Below are 21,671 nucleotides of genomic sequence, written 5' to 3'. Positions count from 1 at the left end.
ATATGGAGTATGAGAGAGAAGAGAAATAAACCAGGAAAAAAAAAAAAAAAAGGCGAACTGTGCACAAAGACCGAGGGAAACGTCCTAAATGACATGTCTGTGGTGTACCTAGTCCTGGGTACAACTGAAGATTTTAAGAGGCTGTTACATGCAGAGGTGAAAAGTTTCATGGCCTCGATTTTGTCACTTGTCACGGAATCTCACATTTGGAAGATATCTTCCAAAGCCACCTAGTCCACAGTTCTAAATGACGCCATGACACCCTGAATGGTAGTTGCCTCCATGGGTGCACAGATCCTACAATACCAAGGGGCTCACGGAGTGACGCCCATTCCACACAAACGGCTCCCAGAGTTTCTGCACCACTACATCAGGTCTCTCCCTGCGTCCACAGCTTCTAGCTCTTTCCTCAAAATGCCGAAGGCCCCAGGAGATCTGACAGGGTCCCTTCGTGCGTGTTGCGCCCAGAGGCAGGACGCCTCTCCCACCCAGGCTCTCCCACATGCCCTGCAGTTGACGGCCGTGTCATATTTATACTGGGTACAGTGTTTTAATCCAGAGAAGCCAAGCTTCTTCTCCACAGGCAGTCATTTACGGGGGGACGATCCTTTATGACTGAGATAACCAGTATGTAAAGGTTGGGCACCCAGGGAGGAATGGTCGTTGTAACTAAGGAGCCTTCTTAGAAGGAAGGAATAGAAATCTGAACTCCTGGTTTTCTAGACTGGATGCTAAGGACTCATGTTGTGGTTGTCCTGCAAGTCCCAGGTTAAGACCCAGTACCAGGAAATGGCAAGAAGGCCCCTTAAATAAAATGGCTTTGAGGAAAGGAGTCTAGGCTGGGAGATTTGGTTTCGCAAGAGGATTTAGGAGAGGGCTGGCTTTGGCATAGCCCATGTGGCTGATGTTGGGAGCTCCCCTAGCTTTAGCTTCCAGAGCCCAGGGCCTCCGGGATTTGAGATCAATGGCTGATACGGCAGGATACACGGGGCATTGTTGGTCAAGCCTGGTAATGGGGCCTGATGGTCAGTGCAAGGATGTGGGCCTGCAGCCCTGCCACACCCATCAGACTAAGCGTCCAACGGTCCCGTCACGCAGCATGGAGAAGTGGAACAGTCACTGTCCAGCACCAGGGGAAGCAGGCCTTTTGCACCCAAGTAACGCCTTTGGGTTTAGTAAAAATACAGTGCAGTTCCTAGGAACTGGGTCTGCAAATCCCAGACTTAGGCCACGTCTGGTGCATCAGAGAACCCAAACTGTTCCGGGCAGGCCCTGCCCACATCCTTGACCCTCGGCCTCCAGAGTCACGGAGGATGCAGCCGTACAATGGCCCAGCTAAGCAGTGACAGCGTAAGGGCTTCAGGGAAGAGTGGCAAAAGAATTAGCTGAGAAAAAAAAAAAGGTCCCAGTGCTGAAGAAGTTGGAGAGTAAACAGCAGACTTTTTTCCCACACTGAGAAATTCAGGACGTATGAAAGCAGACATGCTGCACAGAGGTGAGGGGCAACAGTTGCTTAACTGGCTTGCGAGTCTAAAGCTGCTACCCAGACTCACATGAACAAATGCACAGAAAATGACAAGACCTCCCATTTGTTTCTGGTACGCCGTGACGTACACCTCATCTGGTCTCTACAAAGCCCAGCGACAAAGACGGAGCCAGAAGCAGCAGGTCCAACAGCACAGAGATGAAGGGACCTGTCTGAGAATCCTGGAGGAATGAGACTCGACAGAGACGAGGGATATATATTATAGCAACGCCGTAAGCAAATAGAGACCAAAAATCCAGACAAATCAGAAATAAATTATGGGCAAGGAAAGCTCTGCATAGAGAAGAGCATTTGAGATGAACATTTAGGGATGAGAAATTCACTACAGAACAGCATACACCCAGCTCAGAGCCAGACACTCTAGCTGTGACCTGCCCCACCGTAAGCCTGAGCAGACTCCTCCCTCTGTTGCCCGGGAGGTCATTTCTTTACTAAATGCAACCTAGAACCCCACGGAATTCTTTGGCAATCAGCCATGTTCATTCAACAGTCAAACAATCCCAGTTACCTTCACACCCTGCAGCTGAGCCCCCCAGTGTTTCCACCACTGGTTCTCTGGACCCGGCTGGAGGACTGCCCATGTCCCCCGCCAGGCCCAGCCTATCTGCCTAGCCCGTCGAGTGCCTCTACACGTAGCACCGCGTCGGTGATCAGCCTGTCATCTGTGTCCTAGATATGGACAGATGGACAGGACCAGGCCAATACGAGGTTAGAGAGGCCTGTGGATGTTCCTGAAAATCACCCTAGACATTGACTTCAAACCAACAATTGGGGTTCTTTAGCAGAGGGAGACAACCAAAGACAGCCACATTTGCATGCTTCCTAAAATTAAAACCAGGCTCCTCCAGGTCACACCTCCCCCTGTTAACCTTGCCTCTGTAGACATACGTCCTACCAATCCCCTCACCATGTCTCCCCCACCCCTGCCAACTATACACATTCACACACACATCCAGAAGGGCTGGATCTGGTTAACTTCACTCGTCTGCTCCATTCTGTGCCCACAAATGAAATTCGGGATGGCATCAGACTTCTGAGTAGTAGTGCTCAGGATGCTGGAAGACTCAGAACATCTATTTCCCATGCATGTATTTGAAAACTACTTGAGAACTTCCTCTAGCAAAATAGGGGAATAAACCAAATACAAGAAGAGATGGGATACAGGAAACGGTGGATCCAATCAATCTGGGAGTAGTAAATGGAGGCTCTGGAACGACAACAACAGGACTTCAGAGTGACTGGCTCACACACTGTCAGCCCTGGAAGAGAAGTCTCCAGAGAAGGAGAAGGCTCAGTAGAAAACCTGCTAGGACAGCATGTTTGTTTGGGGGAGGAAACAGATCTGTTTGTTTTTTTTTTTTAAGATTTTATTTATTTATTTGACAGACAGAGATCACGAGTAGGCAGAGAGGCAGGCAGAGAGAGAGGAGGAAGCAGGCTCCCCCGCACTGAGCAGAGAGCCCGATGCGGGACTCGATCCCAGGACCCTGGGATCATGACCTGAGCCGAAGGTAGAGGCTTTAACCCACTGAGCCACCCAGGTGCCCCAAGATCCATTTATTATACATAATAAAAAAATAAAATAAATAAAATACTTTTAAGATTTTATGTATTATGTAAAAGTCTCATACTATAAAATATGATTCTATATAATAAATAATCTAAAAACTACATATTTATAATATATAATATATATGTTGTTGAACCTTGAACAATGCAGGGGTTAGGTAGCTGACCACCTACACAGTAAAAAATCCACATGGAACTTTTGACTCCCCCAAACCTTAACTACGAACACTATTGTTGACCAGGAGACTTACTGACAATATAGTCAATTAATACATATTTTGTGTGTTATATGTATCATATACTGTTTTCCTACAGTAAAGAAAGCTAGAGAAAAGAAAATATTAAGAAAATCGTGAGGAAGGGAAAATACATAAACAGCACTGGACAGTATTTATCGAAAAACTTCTGTATGTAAGTGGATACATGCAGTTCAAGCCCATGATATTCAAGGGTCAAATGTATTTTATAAAAATCTGGTAAAATATATGTAATAGTTTGTATATGTATATATGTGCATGTGAATCTACCAGATATGCCACCCATTATACATCTATCATGTAACATTATATAGTCACTATTCTATATTAGATATACCATAACACTGTAATAGATATACTATACTATAATATTCGATTATAATTATGTAACACTGTAATACTGTATTATGTAACATTACATATTTTATCTGGTAGACAGACGGTAGTTAGAGTAAGAATTTTTTTTTAAGGGAATTAGAAATTACAGGGAATCAAAATGGTGTTCCAGGAAGGACACGTTACTCATAGTTTACTAGTTGACTCTACAGAGAAGCGTATTTACACACTCCTACTAACTAAAACACTGAATACTCCTTTAACAAGAGTGATTTAACTATAGTAACGTGAGTGTTTTGTTTTGTTGTTTTAATTAGGTTCCATGTCCAGTGTGGAGCCCAACCCAGGGCCTGAACTCACAATCTTGAGATGGACCTGAACTGTCATCAAGAGTCAGATGCTTGGAGCGCCTGGGTGGCTCAGTCGGTTAAGCCTTTGCCTTTGGCTCAGGTCATGATTTCAGGGTCCTGGGATCGAGCCCCGCATTGGGCTCTCTGCTCAGCGGGGAGCCTGCTTCCCCATCTCTCTCTGCCTGCCTGTCTGCCTACTTGTGATCTCTGTCAAATAAATAAATAAAAAATCTTTAAAGAAAAAAAAAAAAGAGTCAGATGCTTAACCAGTGGAGCCACGCAGGTGCCCCAGTAATGTGAGTGTTGTTGAAGAAAGAAAGAAGGTAGTTCGAGAAAATTAAACCAACATCCATCATACAAGGAAGTCACCAATTATTACCTAAAGTGAATGGATCAGGAAATTGTAGCAAAAACACATCAGTGGAAATGTGACAGAAACTACCAGAAAAAAACACTAAATAACTCTAAGTGGTTGCCTCTGGGGAATGGGGTATGGGGGACGGATCAATGAGTCTTAGTTGCTTCACTAACCCTTTCTGTACTTAGTGATTTTTAAAATTAATATCATGTAGTATGCTGAAAAAAATTCTTTTAAGACTTAATTTTTTTAAAAAGATTTTACTTATTTATTTGACACACAGAGAGAGCGAGAGAACAGCAGCAGCAGCAGCAGAGGAAGGAAAGAGAAGCAGGTTCCCCACTGATCAGGGAGCCCAAAGTGGGACTCGATCCCAGGACCCTGGGAACATGACCTGAACCAGAGGCAGATGCTTAACCAACTGAACCACCCAGGCGTCCCAAGACTTTATTTTTCAAATGTAGAGTTTGTTTATTCAAAAAATAACCAGGATTTATTCCTGCATGTTTCAAACTTTTATTACAACTAGAGCCATAAACTGGAAACCTCATACTAATTGAGGGTCCTTGAGATTTCAGACCTTAAGGGAAGCCTCAAGAAGGAGGCACCAAAACTACATACAAGAAAATTAATTACTTGCCTGCCACAGTCAAACAGATACTGAAAGTACTCATGCTTAGGAAAAGAGGTAACAAAATAAGATCAAGGGGTGCCTGGGTGGCTCAGGAGGTTAAGCGTCTGCCTTCGGCCCAGGTCATGATCCCAGGGTCCTGGGATCGAGTCCCACATTGGGCTGCCTGCTCTGCAGATAGCCTGCTTCTCCCTCTCCCTCTGCTGCTGCCCCTGCTTGTGCATGCTTGCTCTCTCTCGCATAAATAACTAAAATCTTAAAGAAGAGAAAAGAAGGGGTGCCTGGGTGGCTCAGTGGGTTAAGCCTCTGCCTTTGGCTCAGGTCATGAGCTCAGGATCCCGGGATCAAGCCCCGCCTCGGGCTCCCTGCTCGGCAGGAAGCCTGCTTCCCCTCTCTGCCTGCCTCTCTTCCTACTTGTGATCTCTCTCTGTGTCGAATAAATAAATAAAATATTTTAAAAAAAAAAAAAAGGAAGAGAAAAGAAAAGAAGATAGGATCAAGAAAGAGTTTAGTAAATATAATAGGCGACTTTACTTCTGGCAACGCTGAAGCCGTGAGGCACCCTGAATTTCTTCCACAATAATTCATAATGACTGGGGTTAACTGTGCAATTAACATGTGTCTCCCTCAGCAAACAGCAAATCCCATGAAGCAAACAGCAGCCATGCTGGTTGTGTTCACGCCACCACTTCCTGAATCTGGTACAGTTCCCAACGCAGAGAGTACAATGCCTAAGTATTTGTTGAATAAAAGAATGGAAAAACTAACAATGATAACTTAAAAAATCCAAATGCTTGGAAAATTTTGAAAACTCCAATAACTCTTGGGTAAAAGAAAAAAATAAAAGCCAGAATTACGGACTATTTACAAACCACAAACAATGAGAAACCATATGTTAAGTTATGCAATTGAGGCCAAAACTGTACTGAGAGGAAAATGCATGGTTTTAAACTCTTTTAAAGTTAAAACAAGTGAGATTATAAATAAACATTCAACTCAAGAAGCTAGGAAAACAGGTAGGGGATAAGTAAGGGAAATCAATTAGTAGATAAAATTATAAACTGGTATGTTCCAAAACTAAACTGAATGCCAAGCCTATAGAAATGATAATTAGACCCAGGAACTACTTTTTATACCAACAAAACAGGTAAACCTTCTTTAAAATAGGGCAAAAAGCAAAAATATACAAAATTAGGATTGAGAAAGGGTCTGCGACCATAGAGGCAAAGTATACTAAAATTATAAAGTAAAAATCAAGCCCCAGGATAGTGATATTACACAATTTTCATGATGTCAAGTGTCAGCTGCATGGGATAAATGGGAATCATAAACCACAGGGTCAAAAACCAGGAAGATCACAAATCTTGGTCAAATAGGTTGCTTCTGGAAATTTCCCTTATCACACATGCTCTGAGAATCTGCATGTGGCACTTGCATTTGACTAATGACGAAAACTTCCCTCATCTGGTAAATAGGTCAAATCTGGAAAATGTTTCCGTGGAAGGAAAAAGAAAAAAGTCCCTCCAAATCCTCTTTATGAGGACATTGGTATCTTGTTCCCTTGCCTTGAGAGAAGAACTTTTCTTGATACGTGGAAATGCTTTCCAACAGAATAACAATTCTTGATATGTGGAAATGCTTTTCGACAAAAAGTCTGTGGCTCCAAATACGTTAAAACTGGCTCAAAATTCTATTTCAATTCCAGTGTCTACTGTTGGTATGGAAAGAATTTTTAGTGCTGTGGGCACTCTATGGACCGATGGATCGAGCAGACGGAGTACGGAGTGAATAAGGAGTAAAACGAGAGCACTTAGAAGTCATTTTTACCTCTTTTGATTCAAACTATCAGTTTCTGAAAAATAACTAAGCTACAAAGTCCTGTATCTAATGTAAACTATTCGCAGTGGAGCCTGTCATAAGTAAGATAAGGGAACCTTGTGACTTGGAAACTTCGGAGGTTTCTGGGCTGTCTATCCCCATTTGTCTGTGACGAAGGCCTTCTGAAACTCTATATACAGAAGTTAACTTGTGGAAAATGTAGTCATGTCCACAGAAAGGCAAATTATGTATCAAGAAATGCCACTGACTATCACCCTGGGAATGCTAGTTTTGTAGCCATTGAAAAAATTATTTTGGCATTCTGGGATACCTGGGTGGCTCAGTGGGTTAAGCCTCTGCCTTCAGCTCAGGTCATGATCTCAGGGGCCTGGGATCGAGCCCCACACTGGGCTCTCTGCTCACCAGGGAGCCTGCCTCTCCCTCTTCCTCTGCTTTCCACTCTCCCTGCCTGTGCTCTCTCCCTCTCTCTCAAATAAGTAAATAAAATCTTTTTAAAAACTATTTTGGCATTCCTTGTGTAACTATGGAAGTCTAGTACTCTGGATTCTCTTTTGATAATATCTCACTGGTTGTAATATTTTACTGGTTCTCTCACTAATTAACGACTTAAAATCTTTGCAAGTTTTCATTTTATATGAGTCATGAGTTCACCTCTTCTTATTTTTTTTAAAGATTTTATTTATTTATTTGACAGAGAGACACAGTGAGAGAGGGAACACAAGCAGGAGGAGTGGGAGAAGGAGAAGCAGGCTTCCCACTGAGCAGGGAGGCCCATGCAGGGCTTGATCCCAGGACCTGAGCTCATGGGATCATGACCTGAGCTGAAGGCAGACACTTAAGGACTGAGCCACCGAGGCACCCCGTGAGTTCACCCTTTAAAAACATTATCCTTGAACAGTTACATGTACACACACATATATACATACACTCACATATATACATACACTCACATGCATACATACATAATGTATAATCTTAAAGGATAACTTTTGCCATGTGTTTCCAATAATTTTCTAAATTTTTAAAAATTCTGCTCCTAGTAACCCAGGGAGACATTCTCACAAAGCCGCCAAAGTAGAGCAAGAAGGTTGAGACTCATCCCCAAATGGAAGCTTGCGAAGGGCCCATCCTGGCTCCAGACTTGGTCTGGGTAGGTAAGGAGTCAGGTATCCAATGTGTGTCTCCCTTTGTCCAACCTGCTTGAACAATGAAAAAGGCTAGCTGAGACAGGAAGGGTCAGAAACAATGTAAGAGGGCTCTGGAGAGAACGAACTCTGTTATGGGAAAGAGGACCTTCAGAGAGAGGTAGTCATAGAAACAAGTGTCTAAGGATTTCAACCAGCAGAGACAGGGCTGGGGAGGCCCTCAAGCCCAAAAGAAAAAAAAAAAAAAAAAAAGGCACGAGCAGTGGCCTGGAGGTAGGAATGCACAAGGGTGCCCAAGGGAGCTGCAGTTTGGCAGAAATGTTGCTTTGGACAAGACTAGAAAGGTAACTGCACTCCTATGTCTACTGTGCAGCATTATTCACAATAGCCAAGATATGGAGGCAACCTGAAAGTCCATCAGCAGACAAATGGGTAAGGATAATAAGGTATTAATATACAATGGAATATTACACAGCAATAAAAAGGATGGGGTCGTGCCATATGCAACAACATGGGAGGGCCCCCAGGGTACTATGCCAGGTGAAACAAGTCAGACTGAGAAAGACAACTGCCATATGATTGGACTCAGAAACCAAATGAAGAAACATTTAAGAAACAAAAAGCAGAATCGAACCTATCAATACAGAGAACAAATTAATGGTTGCCAGAGATGACGAGGATGGGGGGTGAGCGACGTGGGTGAAGGGGAGTGGGAGATACAGGCTTCCGGTAATGGAATGAGAAAGTCACAGGAATAAAAGGCCCAGCATGAGGAAGACAGTTAATGACACTGTAACGGGGTTCTGTGGTGACAGATGGCAGCCACACCAGTGATGAGCACAGCATAATATCTAAACTCGTTGAATAGCTACGGTGTACACCTGAAACTAATCTAACACTGTGTGTCGGCTACACTCAAATAAAAAAGAATTAATAATTTTAAAAAGACTGGAAAGGGCGTAGAGAGACAGAAACTTGCCACTTGGCAAAGTATGTTTTTAGTCTTGCCATTTGGCAATCACGGGCATATCATGACCGTTTTGGCTACTTGTTCTACTCTTCTGACACTTCCACTCAACTTGCTACCAGGGCACCAATCACAAGTAGCTAAGCCTGAACAGCAACTACTAGTCAAAGGGGGAAAGAATGAGCTGACTATGGCCGTGGACGAACAGGAAATTCCTTCGGCCAACTCTTGCATCTCTTCTGCACGTGACTCGGGCCTATGTTGCTGGTGGAGGCAGACGATCTACTGGCCACAGTGGAAAGGTTTATTATTTGTTTTTTGAGGTCAGGAAGTAGGTGTGAGGTAGGTATGAAACCTTTCGGTACTTGCTGCCATTGCCAAAATGTCTCTGCTGTGTCCTCTACGCTCTGCTGTAGGCTCACTACCTGTGCGCACTCTTTAAAAACCACACTGTCTAACACAAGTTTCCCCCCCAAAACACCTACTGAGACATACCGATCCTCTTATCCCAGCTCTGCGTCTCCCCTGACACTCAGGGATCACTGGAGTCCAGGGTTAGGAATCCAAATGATGGCTAAAAACTGGCTGACGATATATGCACTATTATAAAACGGGGAGCGGTGAGTGAAATGTTCAAATGGCAGGTTAAAGAATAGCATTCACAGGGTTAGATCTGAACTTCCCACTTTGGAGGAGTGGGGGGCACAGAGTCCCCAACCAAGCAAGAGGTGGCAGAGTCTGAAAAGCAGTCTTTGAGCAGGAAAGCGAAGACGCTGGAGCTCTTCTGGGTCGATCACTCCAGCGGCGGTATGAGGAAGGGTCAGAGAGACCAGGAGCACCGAGAGCAGCCCAAAGATGGTGATGATCTCAGGTCAGAGATAACCGGGCCTGGCTCACTCGAGAACAGTCAAGAAGAGTCAAAAATAATGCTAACAGCAGCAGCCACAGCTAATACTCACCCAACACACTTTGGATGTGCCAGACACATTTCTCAACATTTTTTCATATATTTACTCATTTAATCCTTACCACAGAAACAGGTCTGAGGCTGAGCCCAGGTATCTGATTCAAGAGCCTATGCTCTTACTCTCCATGGGACACTCCCCCTCACTGCTTGGCCTCGGGTCCCCACACAATCTCAGGTCTTGTGTCCTCAGACTCCACAGCTGCCTGAGGTACAGGCTGGGTGACAGTTTCCCATAGGTGACATTTTGCACTCATGCTTTCAAGGGGCTCCCCCAGGCTGGACAGAGACGTTCTGAGGGGTGACACTTGAGGGGTTCCAGGTCTGTGGGTAGCTGAGTTCCAGCCCCCCATGTGCACGGGGCCTGCAACCTAGACAGTCCTCCCACACACGAGAACCCTAGCGCCAGCCGCCAAGCCGAGACACAGCGGTTTCCTTTCAGCTGTGCTCACGGTGCTGCTCTGAGAGCATGCTTTATTCGTAGCACATGGTGACTCCCCTCTCTTGGCTGCTGGTTCAGCTTTGCGTCTTGGTTTTTAACGTAGTTGTATCTTATCCGGTATTTATTTGTGTTTGTGTGATCGGGGCAGGGAGGGGCTTATTCCCCATCAGCTCCGTCTACCATATTGCCTCAAAGTCCAAAACACAATCTGCTAGGAGCGTCTTCTGGCACTCACGATCACTTCCTGGAAACCAAAGCTTGATTTCAGACATGCCAAGCGTGAGCTGTCAAAGGAACATGCAAGCAGAGGGCTGTGCGGAGCAGGCGTGGGAACGCGGGTCCAGGGCTGCAGAAAGAGGCTGAGCGTGAGCGGAGCAGCCTCCGCTGGGCACGGAAGTGCTGGTGAAGCTCTCCATGCCGTGCCGTCGGGGCCCCCAGGGATGAGAAGCGGATGAGAGGGCAGGATTTGGGGTCAGAGCCTCACAGAACACTTACATCCAGGGGGCGGGAGGAACGAAAGTAGTCAGGGAGGAGCCCGCTGTCCGAACAGCAAGAAGAGGACTAGGCCAAGGGCAGGAGAGCTTTTGAGAAGGGGGTGATGGAAGTGTCCACTGCTGCGGCAATGAAAGGAAGAGGAGGGTGACAATGTCAGCAGAGTTCATGACCGGGACTTTCTGAGAAGCAATGTAGGCACGGCTATGAGGAAGGACAGGGGAGCAAGTCACTGGAGGCACAAACGTTGGTTTCCTCTGCCCTCCATCTCCTCACCCCCTCAGCCATCTTGCCTCCCACCTGAGCCAAGGCTCAGGAAAGCCTGAAAGAGGGGGCCCATGCCTATCGCCACCTTCTCAGCAGCATCAGAGGGGGTTCCCTGGGGCACGACATCAGACACGGGGAATAGAGGCACTTCCTGAACAAAAGACTCGAAAGTCCAAAATAGGTACATGCCACAAATGTGCCTTCTCAGGACATTTGTAGAGTGGCTGTGCTCCAGACTGCAGAGCTTGAGGACCCCGTTCCCCCAGGTATGTGCCGTGGGAGCCCCCTCCCAAGAGGCTTCCTTTCCAGGTGTGCAGACCAGGCCTCCTGACCCACTGCCGGGTTTCCCCTTGCTGCGGCAGATGAGGCAAACTGCCTCAATCGATTCAGTAGCAAAGAGCAAATCATGACAGGAACATGCAGAGCCAGCAGAGAGTGTGTGTGTGTGTGTGTGTGTGTGTGTGTAGCACACGACTATGATCACTGTAAAGAGTGACCCACCCAGACTCCAGGAATTCTCTACCCCCCGGTGACTCATGAGTAAGTCAGCCTCCTCCTGGGACCACTCTGACCAGAGAAAAGGTTTCACCATTGTCCTAGTTGCTCAGGCCCCAAGCCTAGAAATCCTCTCCATTCCTTTTCTTCCCTCCTCTCCAACAGCCCACCACACAAACCCACCAGGTCTGCCTTCAGAATGCCTCCCCCGTCCGTCTCCTCCTCTCCTGTGTCCTACCCCTCACCAGCCCAAGCCACACCAGCTCGCTCCTGGATGCTGCCCGACCTCCTGACCAGGCCCCGTTTCCCATCTTGGCCCCTGCACTCCCCGCCCAGTTTGTTTTCCACACAGTAGCAACAGTAATTTAAAAGACAAAAAATGAAAAGCAGCTGTAAGCCAGATCACGTCCGGCTCCCTGCACTCAAAACAGAACCTATCTCCTGTGCTGAGCTGCAAGCCCCTTGCGATGGGCCACAGCCCACCCGCGGCGTCTTGCATCAATCTCCTGGCCCACGGTGCCCCTGCCACACCAGCTCTGAGTTTCCTGATGGCACCACGTGTCTTCCCGCTGTGGGTCTTCGCACTGGCTGTAACCCTATCCTGGCATGGCCGGCTCCGTGTCACTCAGGCCCAATTTAGCGCGGCCTTACTTCTTGGAAAGGCCTTCCCTGATGCCCCAGGCTCCAGCACACCCCAGTCGCTCTCTCTCACACCCGCCTGTGTCACTCCTACTCCCATTGGACAGCTCTTTGCTCACTGCCTCACACACTCAACAAATGTTTATCCGTCACTTCTTACACCAGCAAGATGGGACACGTGTTTATCTTCCCTCAATAATGTGTCTGTCTCCTCTGAACACCCCAAAAGCCCATAAAGATGGGGCCCTTAACCATAGCCTTGAGGCCTGGCATGGAGGAAGCATTCAGTAAATATTTGATTTGTAGAATGAGTAAGAGCCGCACGGTAGCATGTACTCAGGAAACCAGAACTGACCGTTTCTGTCTTGCTCACGTCGCGTGGCCTTGAGGCAGCCAGTACTCCGGAGAGGCCCCAGTGCTGGGATGAATCAGACCCTAACTGTGTTTCTCTGGGCCAGCAGAAGGTGACTCCCTCCCTGTTTACACATGAGCCAGCATTTATTAGGGCCTACTGTGTGGGAGCCTGTGCTCAGTGTCAGTCTCCGACCCATCCCTGGTCCCTCAGCTGTGGGCACCCTGCAGCCAGCCACGGACAGGTCAATGGGCTGCCCTGCCTACAGCTAAGGACCAACTGGCCCTCACTCAGGTCGTCCATGGTGCAACCAAGGGGCGGGTGTCTGCCCACACCCAGAACTCCCTTATGTCCAGGTTTTCCAGATTTCCAGGGCTTCAACCACCCCAGGGACAGCACTCGGGGCGTTAGTCACACGCTGCCCCCGAGGGCCCGAGTGCCAGCCCCATTTCCCAATGTGTGTGCTTCTTTCTCCCTGCTCTGGGCCCCGCCTGATTCCAAGATCAGGCTCTACCACCGACAAGCCATCCAGCGCACTGGCCAAGAGCATGGACTCTGCCCACTGGCAAGGCACGGTGCCATCACACCAGCTCTGGCACTCACCAGTCCTGGGACCTCTGTCAGGCCACCGCACCTCCTAGAGCCTCAGCTTCCCTCTCTAAAAAATGAAGACTCGAGGGGCACCAGGATGGCACCGTCAGTTAAAACGTGTGACTCTTGCGGTTTCGGGCTCAGGTTGATCTCAGGGTCACGAGACCAAGCCCCATGTCAGGCTCTGCACTCAGCGTGGAGTCTGCTTGGGTTTCTCTCTCCTTCTCCCTCTGCCCTGCCCATCTCCTCCTTTCTCTCTCTAAAATAAATAAATAATTTTTTTTAAATGAAGACTATAAGAGCACTAACGCTCTGGGCTGCGATGGCAGTGTCTCCTGTGTTCCTGCTCCTCCCTGCTCTGTGGGCCCCTGAGGTCTCCCCAATACAAGGTCAAGGGAAAAGTGAGGAGAGGGGAAACAGCTCTTTTCTGGCAATACTTCGATGGCTGATCTCAATACCAGAAATAATGGCAAATGAAGGAGAAGATGAAGCGCCCCAGACGTAGACAACGCAAACAACAAGCAAATACTCAGCTGGGCACCAGGGATTCAAAGGAAAATCAGACCTCATCACGAAAGAAGGCAGTTGCAGCAAGAGGAAGACCGGGGGATAGAACCACAGAGTAGAAGTGCTGGGGGCTCGTAACAACAGGCACGGGGAGAGTGTCGGGAGGAGACGCAGCCGCCTCTGTCCACTGGGCTGCAGCGATCAGGATGAAGGTGATAAAGGGTGAACAGGGCCCCCTCCATTTCCCAAATGCTCTGTGCCAACCACTGTCCTCAGGCCAATGGGACAGGTTGGGCAAGAGGTGGCCTGCAAGACTCCCTTTCTGCCCTCACCAACTATACGCTTCTGTGGGTCACGGAGGGTCGTCACGTTGCTGACGGCGAGGTTTGTGCACGCTGAGATTCATAATTCATTTGAGTCCACACGCAGCTCCCAGTAGCTCAAGAAACAATAAGGGCATCTAAATAATGGAAAATTCATTTGAAAAAGACTCTCTAGGCAACTTTTGAAAAAAAGCCTCATGGCTCAGACGGACGCAGGGACTCACAGGCCTGGCAACAAGAGGAGAGACCGGCAGCTTCCAAACTTGCTTTCAACCTCGCAAGCCACTGCTGAACTGAAATCCACCCGGGAGTCTGGCCCGTCAAACCGAGGCACACAGAGCTGATCTGGTGGAAACAGCCTCCTCTTCCCCAGCCCCTGATGGCCCTCAAGGCAGCTCCACAGAACCCTTGGGGCTCCACAAAGCACTGACATAAAACCACTCCTCTAGGCCAACCTCTGAGTGCACAGAGGGAAACAAGTCCCACAGAAGTCACGCTCTGAACAGCGGCTGAACGCACCCCCGGTGTCTAACTCCAGGCTAAGACGTTTCGCTCCACTTTGCTAGAGCTAAGTCTATGGAAAATAGCAATTTAAAAAAACAAGCTCATTTCTGATCACCTACAACATAATCCCTAAGTGTTTTAAAGGCCCCTGAATTAGCCAAGTATGAATCCGAGCCCAGCCCCGCAGACTGGCAGAAAGAAGTTCGGAAATGAGTTGCAGAAGCACAGCTGACAATTCCATATAGTTCCCTTCAGTTCTGTGGGACATAAACAGGTCTTGAAAGGCTTGGGCTGTGTGGCTGTGGGAGACCCCGGGCCAGGCGGGCCAGGAGGTGAATGCTAATGAGCTATGGAAACAGCAATTACTTCCCCCATGTCAGGCACTGTGCCAAGCTAAGGAGGATAAAGAGAGCTGAGATATTTTTAAAGTATTTTTACAGCAGAAAAACTTTCCTACAGACTCAATTATATAACTATCAGACTCCACCTCTAAGCTGAAATTATCCACAGCCTTCAGGAATAAAAACAAAACAAAACCCCACTTTTCTCTACAGGAGGGCCACAGGTTTCTCCAGAGAGCCTCGTAGCTATATGGCCAGCAACGCAGGGCAGCTGCGAACCATCAGCCCAGAGACCTTCCCAAGGGCAGTTTGGAGCCTGTCAGAGAAGAATACCAGCCAAGTGGAGGGCAGAAGTCATGTCATTGACCCAGCCACTACATGTGATGTTATATGTCCAGGAAGGTCCACTCGAGGGGGCTCTGGCCCCAGCCATGCTGGCATCCTCCTAACTTCCTCATCCCAAAATGGGGCTGAGGTCCCTGAAGGAGACAGGAGGCCCAGGGATCCCACGGTAATCCTCTGTGACCAGCAAAGGGCAGACAGTCAGAGAAAGCCTTCGGGGGCTCAAGGAATAAAGAACTTCACCAGTGAAATGAGAGTCAAAATCAAAGGCATTAACTTACAGCCCAGGTTTTTGTCAGCCTGAAGATGGGTGCACTTTGTAATGCTGATACCACAGACATGAGAGAATGAAGGTTGTTGAGTTCTAGAAGTTTCTGAAAAAAAGATATGGAATAGATTATTTTGCTGCTATAAACAACAGAACAAAAACATGCTCAAGTGTTACCAAATGTTGTCATATTTATGAAATTCGATTATACTTAAAAATATCTCATGTAGAAAATATAGTTCTATGGAGTTCATAGAAACCATATGCTTTTTTTCTCAAGTTGTCAAAAGGTGAGTTTGCATCTAAAACACTTGCAAAATTTTATAAGCTGACTAGTCTGGCTGCTGGATAGAAACGTGGCTCGGGATAAGGTTTGATAATGTCCTTTATGTTCTTTTTTTAGATGAATCGGAACTGTCCCAAAAGGCTTTTATAAACTGAAGTCTCGGCTGTGCCAGCAATATCCACGTGGGTCGTCTGTGACTACCTTACACCAGGAACAAGAGGGCCCGAGGAAAAATGTCACCAATCTGCATGGCCCCCACCCCCTCCATTAGGAAGACAGAGCTCTGGCTTCTCAGTCACTTGACTGTGCTCCTTTGAGCCAGACCCCATGCTGGTGAGAACATTTGGATTCAATTCAGTCTCACACACGAGCTCCTGACCATGGAAGAGAAGAGCAGGGGACACGGCCGAGAGGAAGTACAGAAAGACGTTCTAGTTTGGCACTGAGGGAAACCTGCTAACGGGACTGGGGTCCCCTTCTCATTCTTGGGAGCCGGTGAAGTTTGGGCCAGAGAGCAGGCTCCACGGAGCCAAGAGACCTGGTTCCAATCCCAGCTCCCAATCCCCGTGTGTCGCAGCGAGCTGCTGAGCCTTGACATGCCGGCACCTACAAGGAAGGTAACCAAGGCACATATGCTACCTGGGATGGTGTGTGCCAAGTGCCAGAGCAGCCCCTGGCTCTGGGGGAGTGCTCTGTGCCTGTGGGTAAGACTCCCCCCTGCCTGCCCCCTCACTTGTCTTGGGTACTACCAAGCGCAGATGCCTTTCCTCTAGTATGACTCTCCTGACCCTGTTCCCAAATCTAGGGAGCTCAGGGCCCCTGCCTACGTGTTCCCACAGCAGTCTGTGCATCTCCTTAGCACACTGGCCTGTAGTCACTTTGACCTGCTTCTCTCTCACCCTGGACCAGGTGTTCCCCTGTACCTGCTGTCATATCCCTAGTGCTGCATATGGTGCACAGTAGGGCCTAGTGAACGAATGAATAATAAAAAGCCCTTATGTCTAGTCCTTGCGGCTCTGTTCCTCCTCAGATCTCTCCTTTACCACACAAGTTAATACTTCCTTTCATACATCTTGTAACAATCTCTAATTGTTTCCTGTGTGTAATAACAGATTCTCTGAGAGGACTGAATTTCATCCTGTGTATCTGAAAGGCTATGCCTGTCACACAATTTCTTTCTGAGCTGAAGGTCCTCTGGGAAACCCTCTAATCCAGCCGTTTCATTTTGCAGAGGGGAAACCAAGGCCCCGAGGAAGGAGGGATCTGCACAAGAACAGGCTCGGGGCACAGTGCCAGCGTGATGAGCCAGCGCTGGAAGATGGCAGAGGTTAAGGTGGGACCGGCTTGGATTCCTTGGACAGGTACCACGAACTCCGTTCCAGAAAGCACCAGCGGCCCAGAACATCACCCCGCTTTCTCTCATGGCCCAGCATGAACGCCCTGACAGTAATAAGCGTCATTAAGCCCAGCCCCAGCACGGTCCCGAGCACTTCCGAATGCACACGGCGTGAAAGTTATCTGCTGCCCCTGACAAACTTCTGGATGGAAGCCCTTAACCTTCCCATGAGGGCAGCAAAGCAGCTCCCCTAAAGGCAAAGAGACATGCTGTAGCTCACTCGCTACAAGGCCCTGGGCATGGCCGCTCACCTCTCTAAAGCCCTCTTCCTCCTCTAGAAGTGGGAGAATAACAATGCAAACATCGAACACAATCGGTTCAGTAGAGCGGCTGCTGTGATGCCGGACTCGTAAGGACATCAGTACAGGTCAGCGGGCCCAGGGCCTGGGTGGGAACACAGCACGTGCACACGGCACACGGGGAACCAGACAGAACGGCAGTGTGCCGCCCAGGTGCAGGCACGCCCTGTGGTCCGCAGCAGCGTAAGGGGAGGAGCTGGCGGAGTGATGACAGTGGCCGGCATCAGGGAAGAGGAGGGGAAAGGCAGGGTACAGACCTAAGCCCGGAGCTCAACAGCTGGTAAGGACAGAACCTATCAGGGCAGGGGGTGGGAGTGGGGAGTGGGGGCCTAGGCCTTAAGCTCAGGATAGCGGTGGGGTGAGCTCTGCGGATCGTGGACAAGAATGCAGGAGGTGATGGTACCAGAGAGCCTGGCAGGGCCCAGGACTAGCTGAGTCTGAAACAGGAGGAGGAATGGACCCCAGAGGGAACCCCCAGGGTCTCACAGAGAGTCTGAACAGCCAGCTAAGGAGAACGGTTGACTGCCATCATAACGCGTAGAGGGCCACCCCACCATGCGTGCAGGGGGGGCGGGGATGCCGAGCGGGCACATAGGCCAGTCTTACAGCCTAGAGAAGTCAGGTCACAGCTTCTGTTTGAACCCAGTCCAGCACACCCAGAGCAAGGCAGCTCTCAAAGTACTGAGGAAACACATTCTGCAAGAAGGATGGAAGGAAGGGAGGGAGGGAGAGAGGAAAACATAATAACAAAAGAGCTTACCTTGGCTATTTTCACAAAATGGCTCAGGATTTCTGCCCTTATTTTTAAAGTCTGTGCTGTTAGAATTTCTCGAACAACCCAAAAACTGACCTGTAGAGTCAAATACACACACACACACACACACCAGAGAAATGGTTAAGCCCTGGACCACCCTCGTTACCCTCGCCCACCGCGGGGGGTCAGGAAGCTGGAGGAGCACAGGCCCGGGGTTGCAGGTGGCTGAGGGGGTCCTTTATGACACCCAGCCCTGCAGGTGGGTCCCTCCTTCAGCACCCCCTCTCGAACACACACGGTGATGCCGAGAGACAAGTACTTTCCTCATCACCCGGGGGAATTACTGGGCCTCCACAGCATATGAAACTCTCTGAAGCTGTGGCAGGAAATTTTGAGATGATTCAGACAGATTCCTGCTCAGAAGGCAGTCAGTTGTGGGAAAACCATGGCTGGGGTGTTGGATGGATGGATCGACAAATGGCCAGACAAACACATATGTTCACTGGCTGTACCACTGTGAGATCTATATCCCCAGCCAGACCTCAACTGAGTAGGATTCACCAAAATTTGCACAATCATAACAAATTTAATTTTCTAGGAGAGGTTCACCCAATAAGTTAAACGATATGCAGGTGTCTTTCAAAGTCCCATAAAGCAAGGCTTGTGAAGGGACATGTTTTTCTGGAGACCACTGATGCCAAAAGGACATGACGGTACTTTGGTTTCAGAACATTATTCATGCTTCAAAAAAAGAAAAAAGAAAAGAACATTATTCATGCTTGACCTCTCACAGAAATCAACATCCCCAAGCCCCTGAATCCTTTCGGGAACAAGCAAGTTGTCTCCCAGGGTATAGTGGACTCACATGACACCTCAGTACAACACAGAAGGGGCTCCGTGCCAAGAAAGTCTGGGAAGTGGTTACTTTCTTGTTTATGTCTCGCTACTGTAAGTAACAACAATGCTGTGTGACCCATGGATGCCCAAGGGTGGGATGACAGCACAGCCAAGAGAGAGAGAGAGCTGAGCCGAGTACAGGGAGGTGTGGAGTTGAAAGGAAGGCAAAGGCATCTAAAACCTCTGAATTTTATAAATTAAAATAAAGATAGTCCAGAGTTAACAAAGCACCTTTACTGCGGCAACTAGATTTTTTTCTCTTTCCTGAAATAGTCACTTTTCAATGAGAAAACAAGAATAACCAAGAATCAAAAATTTGCTTTTTATGTTAAGCAGGAATATTACAGAAAAGCTTTTTCCGCGTAATTATCTGTGGTTGCCTCCAGGACATGCCTGGGTTTCCATAGAATCATTTTTTCCAAGGAATTGCCTAAAATTAAGTTCAGACTCAAATGTTTACTAGCCAGTTATGGAAGAAAGATTTTCTGGACATCAAATGATATGTCCATAAACCTTATATTTTAATACATGCACATTTTTATGCCACATAAACTCAAGTGTGATCGTTTATATGTATAATTTAATAGATGCCTGCACGCCAAAAAATCACACACATTTAAGGCATAATTATGGCACACGACAGGGTCGACACTGATCTGCAGCACACGGGTGCAGAGGCAACTCCAGGTCAATTCAACAGACTTTTGTGAAGCCTGTTCTGTGTACAGGCTCTAGGCACCGTGAGTCCAGACACTTGGCCCTTGCCTGATACAGGGGTGACCAGAGGAAGCAGGATCCTCCCGAAATCCCATGGCAATCCTGGACGCAGAAGTTGTTCAACCGAAGCAGAATGGAACACAGGAGAGTTAATGGTAGAGGAAGGTCTGCTGGAAGAGGCAGGCCTTGAAAGATGGGTGGACTTCGAGCAGGTAAAGATAGGATTGGGGTATGGCTGTATACACCACGACCAGGGAGGGCTGAGTGGACCGACTGGTCTGGTGTTGTAGATGCTCTGTGGGGTCAGGGTAGAGGGGGAAATCAAAGCTAGGAAGGGCACCGAAGGCCAGACGATATAACACCAAAAACTCAATCCATGAAAAAAAAACCTGATAAGTTGGGCTTCATTACAATTAGACATTTCTATAGTGCAAAAGATGCTGGTAAGGAAATTAAAAGATGAAGCACAGCCTGGGGAAATACTTGCAAAACACATATTTGATGTAAGCATTATATTCAAAATAGACACTTAAAACTCAACAGTAAGAAAACAACCCAACTAAAAAATGGGCCAAAGATCTGGACACCTGACCAAGGAAGTACAAATAGCAATAAAGATGAAAAGATGCTCAACATCATTTGTCACAGGGGAAAGGCGGAACTCTGTGTGTGTGTTAGAACGGCTAAAATGAAACAGTCAGTGAAGGTGCCAGTTGCTGGCCAGTACCTGGAGCAACACACACTCTCATTCCATTACCGGCAGGAATACAAAATGGCACAGTCCAGCACTTGCACTCCTAGATATATATCCAGCTTCTTTGAAATCTTATGTCTACACACACATGCGTGCACGTGCACATGTACGTGTGCACACACACACGCACGTGTTCCTAGCAAATTCGTTCATCGTTGCCAAATACTGTCCTTCTCCTCTCTTTGCACAGGCAAATACGAGTTAATTTTTAGGAAAGACCTATTGTCTATGTCTAGGTCCACTTTTTTTTACATACATAAAAAATGTTCCAATTGTTCCAGTACCATTTTGTAAAATGTCCCCATTGGGACAAGTTCACATATACATATATATAGTCAAATTCTCAAAAGAAGACATAATCCAAAAAAGGCTGAGCATTTCTGAGCTCTACAGTGAACTCCTTGGTGCTGAGATACAAGACTGGCCCATAACACATGCTCAGTGAACTTGTCTGGGTCTTTCCATCCCTCTAGGAGCAAGATGAACAAATCCCAGGGGACTCAGATCCCACAGAGAGGCAGGCAAGTCCACCGAGTCTGACCAGGACCTTGGCTACTGGGTTTCTGGCTTGGCCACAAGAAGCCTCAACTCTGCGGGCAACCTCTTTCCAATCAGTTGATCTTCACGTTCCCTCTTATTTTCCCCCAAAACGTTGAATGTTTACTACATGCCAGACACTGCACTAAGAGTTCTTCATATACCATTCCACTTAATCTCCACACCAACTCTGCAAGGTGAGTCATATTATTATTCTCACTTACAGATAAGGAAACTGAGGCTCGAGAAAGGTAAGTGACCTGTTTTCCTTATCTACAGTCTGATGGGGAGCCTTGTTCTCACATATAAAAGTCTGCCAGGAAGGGATGCCAATCAGTTCATCTCAGAGAAAGCAGCCCCAGTGGCTGACCAGGGCTGGTTGCTGGCCAGTTTCCAAAAGAGAGCTACAAGGGCCGTGTCCAGGAGCTGCTCACTCGGAGTAGCTGACAGGCTGGCAGCAAGACCATTTCTCAAAGCATTCTGTTTGGGAAAGCGCGACTGCACTT

The 21,671-nt window shown here is 47.7% G+C and overlaps 1 protein-coding gene across 10 annotated transcripts in view; it reads right to left on the bottom strand.

The window, feature by feature from the left end:
• The window catches only part of RALGPS1 (Ral GEF with PH domain and SH3 binding motif 1), a 268,752-nt gene that overhangs the window by 146,498 nt on the left and 100,583 nt on the right, over window positions 1–21,671 (bottom strand). For 7 of the 10 annotated variants that reach the window (XM_032865892.1, XM_032865896.1, XM_032865894.1 and 4 more), the window contains 2 exons: window positions 18,267–18,356; window positions 15,539–15,631 (listed from right to left, as the gene is read on the bottom strand). The exons of 1 other annotated variant lie outside the window; for it this stretch is intronic. In XM_032865892.1, the coding sequence (XP_032721783.1) occupies window positions 15,539–15,631; window positions 18,267–18,356 (183 nt within the window). The remainder of the gene's footprint in view (window positions 1–15,538; window positions 15,632–18,266; window positions 18,357–21,671) is intronic. 2 more of the 10 variants (XM_032865897.1, XM_032865901.1) reach the window with 1 other exon arrangement.

Source organism: Lontra canadensis, unplaced genomic scaffold, assembly GCF_010015895.1.
Source record: "Lontra canadensis isolate GAN:19392208 unplaced genomic scaffold, GSC_riverotter_1.0 scaffold30, whole genome shotgun sequence".
In the NCBI taxonomy this organism is placed as follows: domain Eukaryota; kingdom Metazoa; phylum Chordata; class Mammalia; order Carnivora; family Mustelidae; genus Lontra; species Lontra canadensis.
Note: the sequence above shows the minus strand (reverse complement) of the source record. Positions and strands in the feature narration are given on the sequence as shown.